Raw genomic sequence first — 4,947 nt, forward strand, 5'->3', positions numbered from 1 at the left:
CCTCCTCCTCCTCCTCCTCCTCCTCCTCCACCATCACCACCACCAACAACAACATCACCATCACCACCATGACCATGACCGTCCTCAAATATTTATGGTTGGTTACACTGCTCTAATATACAATGTTTCTCAGGGGATGCAACCAACTTTGACCATTTGCCATAAATTCAAAGTATCTTTAAATGGGATCTTTTCTATTTTAGAATGTACAAAATTAGCAATTCCTGCTTATAATTTATTAAGAACAGGAGAAACTTTAAATCTAACAAGAACAGGGCTGGTGCTGAGGCTCTGTGACAGAGCATGAGTGTTACAAGTCCAGTGTCCCTGAGTTTGATCCCCACTGTCACAGAAACAAAACAAAACAAAATGAAATAACACATAAAAGGAAACAACGTTGAGTGCTTCATGTTAAGCACAGGAACAAGATCTGGAAAGATGACAGTGTATCTGTGCTACCTTATCTAAAAAGTCTTCCTAATTAATAGGAGAGGTGGGGGGAGAGGGAGAAAGAGAGAGGGAGAGAGGGAGGAAGAGAGGGAGAGGGAGAGAGGGAGAGAGAGAGAGGGAGAGGGGATGCAGGAATTCACCACAGAATGCCCGCTGCAGTAGTCCGTGCCCATCACCAACAGTCTCTTAGTCTTTTTTTCTTAAAGTTTTTAATTATTTAAAATATTTTAGGTGTATGGGTGATTTGTTCGCATGCATTTCTGTATACTCCTTGCAGCCTTAGTACTAGAAGAGGGCACTGGATTCCCAGACCTGGAGTTACAGACCCTATGTGAGTGACAGGAATTGAACCCTGGTCCTCTAGAAAAGCAGCCAGGGGTCTTAACTGCAGAGCCATCTCTCCAGCCCCTTTCCTGTCTTGAAGAATTCTGAGGCCCAGACTTGATTATGTTCTTTCTACTCATCTGAGGACAGCAATAATTCACTCTCAACTGAGTGCAACCTATAACTCCTCAAAACACACTCAACATTACTATTTAAAAAAAAAAAACTAGCCAGGCAGTGGTGGTGCACGCCTTTAATCCCAGCACTTGGGAGGCAGAGAAAGACGGATTTCTGAGTTCAAGGCCAGCCTGGTCTACAGAGTGAGTTCCAGGACAGCCAGGGCTATACAGAGAAACCCTGTCTTGAAAAAACAAAAAATCAAAAAACAAAAATTAAGGGCTGGAGAGATAGCTCAGAGGTTAAGAGCACTGACTGCTCTTCCAGAGGTCTTGAGATCAATTCCCAGCAGCCATATGGTGGCTCACAACCATCTGTAATGGAATCTGATGCCCGCTTCTGGTGTGTCTGAAGATGACTACAGTGTACTCATATGCATAAAATAAATAAATAAATCTTAAAAAAAAAAAAAAGAATTAGGATTAGATCACCAAAGTTTTTAGGATTTTATAGCTAACTATGCCCCAAAGTTCTTGGTGCACATGGACTTAACATGAAGTTATATTACATTGATTTACTTATTATTATAAGATAACTATTAGAATAGAAATGTTATAATAGGACATGAATGGGTAAGTAAACAGAAGAAGACTGTAGTGGGTAAGTAAACAGAAGACTACTGCAACAATCTGCATTGACTTTGGCAACAATCATAGTTCACGAATAAATCTCTTGAGAAGTCAGGGAACCCAAATCTACAGACTGTTGTGTGGGCTCCCAGACAAGTCCTGGGGAGCCAGCTTTCTGCTATAGCTGACGCTGGACTGAAAAATCACCTAGACGAACCTACAGACTACCCTAATAGTACCTTACATTTTAAAAAATAATAATACAGTAAAGCTAATGACAACTGCACCTAGGAATGTTTTTACTCTGAGGGGAAAATGTGCATTCCTAGAATCATGATGGAAGCCCTCTTTGCTGTTCTGGCTACCAACAAAGCAGAAGGTCTCCAATTTTTCAGGAGCCAACTAAAACAAAAGCGAAACCCAGAGAACACGAAGCCCACTGGCATCACTATCTGATATAAAGAGCTACTGTGTCTGGCTTGCTGGGAATTTTGAGCTTTAAAATTGGGTGTGTGGTTACGCCTCGCTGACTAGGTCCCACCCCTTAACCCTGGGAGCTTGTTTCCATTCAGGTACAGGGAACAGAACTACTGTACCTCCTCTCCCAAAGGAGCCAGGGCCTGACCAGGGCAACCAGCAGCAAAAGCTAAACCCAAGGTTTAAAACAATTAGTGTCAGGGCTGGAGAGATAGCTCAGGGGTTAGGAGCACTGACTGCTCTTCCAGAGGTCCTGAGTTCAATTCCCAGCAACCACATGGTGGCTTGCAACCATCTGTAATGGGATCTGATGCCCTCTTCTGGTGTGTCTGAAGACAGTAACGGTGTACTCGTATACATAAAATAAGTAAATCTTTTTTTAAAAAAAAAAAATGAGTGTCCTTAAAACTCTAGAGCCAGTCTGCCCAGTCTGCAACATTCATTAATGTTATGCGATGCTATCCAATGTAGACTGAGGGAGGCATGCTCAACAAACCCTGGCTTAATTCAATGTGAATTAAAATCTCCTAGGGAGCTCAATGTCCTCCATGCTTTCTTTTCTTTTTTCCCCTGTCCTGGAACTCTGTAGAAGAGGCTGGTCTCAAACTCAGAAACCCACCTGCCTCTGCCTCCCAGTGCTGGGATCAAAGGCTTGTGCCACTCTCTTTTAAAGAGACTGAACTTACAACGAATGGCTTTTCCCCTTCCTCTTGAAACGTCTTAACTATCATTCTTCTTCACTTTGTTTTCCTCTCTTCCTTCAAAAGCTACATGAATTCATTTTTGTTTTGTTTTTTTGGTTTTTTTGTTTTTGTTTTTTTGAGGCAGGGTTTCTCTGTGTAGCCCTGGCTGTCCTGGAACTCACTCTGTAGACCAGGCTGGCCTCGAACTCAGAAATCCACCTGCCTCTGCCTCCCGGGATCAAAGGCGTGTGCTGCCACTGCCTGGCTCTACATGAATTCTTGAAGACAGCATACTAGCATCCTGACACACACCAGCAAACAGGGTACAGTGAGGCTGCGGAAGTCATTCCCTTTCAGAACCCTGCTCTGCTGACATCTGGAGAAGCCCAACACCAAGAGTGACACTAAAGACCCTGAAAATCTAGGACAAGGTCATTCTTTATGGTCTCTATGATTTACTTGCAAGTGTGATCAAGAATTGAAAAGAAGGTAGACAGGAATGCATGATGGTTTTGTGTTGGTCACTGAATGAAGGTGATTGTAAGTTTCCACGTTAAACCTACCTCAAGTTTAGGTGGGTCAACATCTGCAGATTAACAATGGCCTCGGGGATGACTCTGATACAGTTGTGATACAGGTTAAGAATTTCCAGTGATACGAATTGGCACAGCTCCATTGGCACTTCCACCAGTCTGTTTTTAGATAGATCTATGAAAAAAGAGGAACACTCTGTCAGTACATTGCCAGCATCCTCGATTCTGTGGGCACATTGCCAACATCCTCAACACCTTGTTCTTGCTTTCAATGCTATGATCTAAACTTTATCAACATTGCTGTCTTTGTACCTCTATTGTGATTTCTATTTCTTGGGCAGACTACTTCTTGGGCAGACTCGGAAGCACACGCATAAGAGAAACAAAAATGCTGGTGAGACTTCACCTCTTTGATTTATAAATCTGGCTACATAAAAGGAACTATTCACCTATTTTGAAAATCATCTTAGGCAGGAATGTAACTCTTTTCACATACACAAATACAATAACTACCACGCATTCATTATACACACTGACTTTCCAATTAGAGTCCACTTTTAATGGAGACAGAATGTCTTTTATATCTTCTACAAATGTATAATCCGCATTAAAAAAAAAACCTGTTCTATTCACCAAAAAACTTACAATAAGACCAAGACAAACCAACTGTGTTTATTGAGAGCCAGTGTGTGTCTGCCGAACAATTAGCAGTAAGAGTAGACTCCACAGCCAAGTGCACAAAGAGAAGCCTATGGAGTGTTTCAAACACAGGACCCCCAAAACAAAATGATGTGATATCCTTAATGGATAAATGTGGGAACGTAGACATAATGTCAAATACAGGAAGGAAACAGACACCACAATGGTGAGGGGTGAAGGCTAGCCAGTTACCAGGAGGATAAACTAGGAACTTTACACTCATGAACTTAAAACTTCCCAGACAGCTTGCAGGAAGAAGATAAATTTGGCCCATGAGCACAGTACTTATGACAAAAGAAGTTAATAACTCCTCCCACCCCAAACCCATGAGGGAATGAAGGACAGCATCCATTCCGTTCACAAGCCAACAGACTCTTCCTATATAAAGATAAGGAGATGCTATCCTCAGTAGGACTGGGGCTGGGGATGTCCCACCACACGTGAAGTCCTAAGTTCAGTCTGCAGCCCCACCACCAAAAATGGGGAGACAGCACACAGAGAAGCTGTGCCAAGGGCTCCTGTGCATAACACAACGCAACATTGTTTCAAATAAAGTAACATAAACTGTAACTACATGAATGGCATCTGTTTACCTTTTACACTAATGAGTATCAAACGGTCTGATACAGACACTACTGTGATGAAGCCATGGTCAGTAAAAGGCTTTTAAGTGGTGACATTTTAGCAGAATCCATCATAACAGAACTGAGGACAAGGAGAAACTGAGGCAGAGATCAAACAACAGGAGGCTGTGGCTATTTAGAATGAGTAAATCTGGGAAGGATTTTACGGCTTGGGGTTCCAGTTCCTATTAGGAATGATGTATAGCAGGGCTAGTCAGATGTCTCAGCGGGGAAAGGCACTCCCCTCCAAGCCTGACAGCCTGAGTTCAATGCCTGGAACCCACTCACTTGATGCAGAGAACCAACGCCTGTAAATGTGCCTCTGTTTCCATATACATGCCATGGCACTCGCACCCCAAACAATAAATGCTAAAAATAAAAGTAAAATAAATTTGTCAAAAAAAAAAAAAAA

At 42.4% G+C, this 4,947-nt stretch overlaps 1 protein-coding gene across 10 annotated transcripts in view; it reads right to left on the minus strand.

Moving 5' to 3' along the window:
• Lrch1 (leucine rich repeats and calponin homology domain containing 1) overlaps positions 1–4,947 on the minus strand; it is a 190,356-nt gene that overhangs the window by 92,202 nt on the left and 93,207 nt on the right. For all 10 annotated transcript variants that reach the window (XM_031362001.1, XM_031361997.1, XM_031362003.1 and 7 more), the window contains exon 2: positions 3,244–3,388. In XM_031362001.1, the coding sequence (XP_031217861.1) occupies positions 3,244–3,388 (145 nt within the window). The remainder of the gene's footprint in view (positions 1–3,243; positions 3,389–4,947) is intronic.

Source organism: Mastomys coucha, unplaced genomic scaffold (genome assembly GCF_008632895.1).
Source record: "Mastomys coucha isolate ucsf_1 unplaced genomic scaffold, UCSF_Mcou_1 pScaffold9, whole genome shotgun sequence".
In the NCBI taxonomy this organism is placed as follows: Eukaryota; Metazoa; Chordata; class Mammalia; order Rodentia; family Muridae; genus Mastomys; species Mastomys coucha.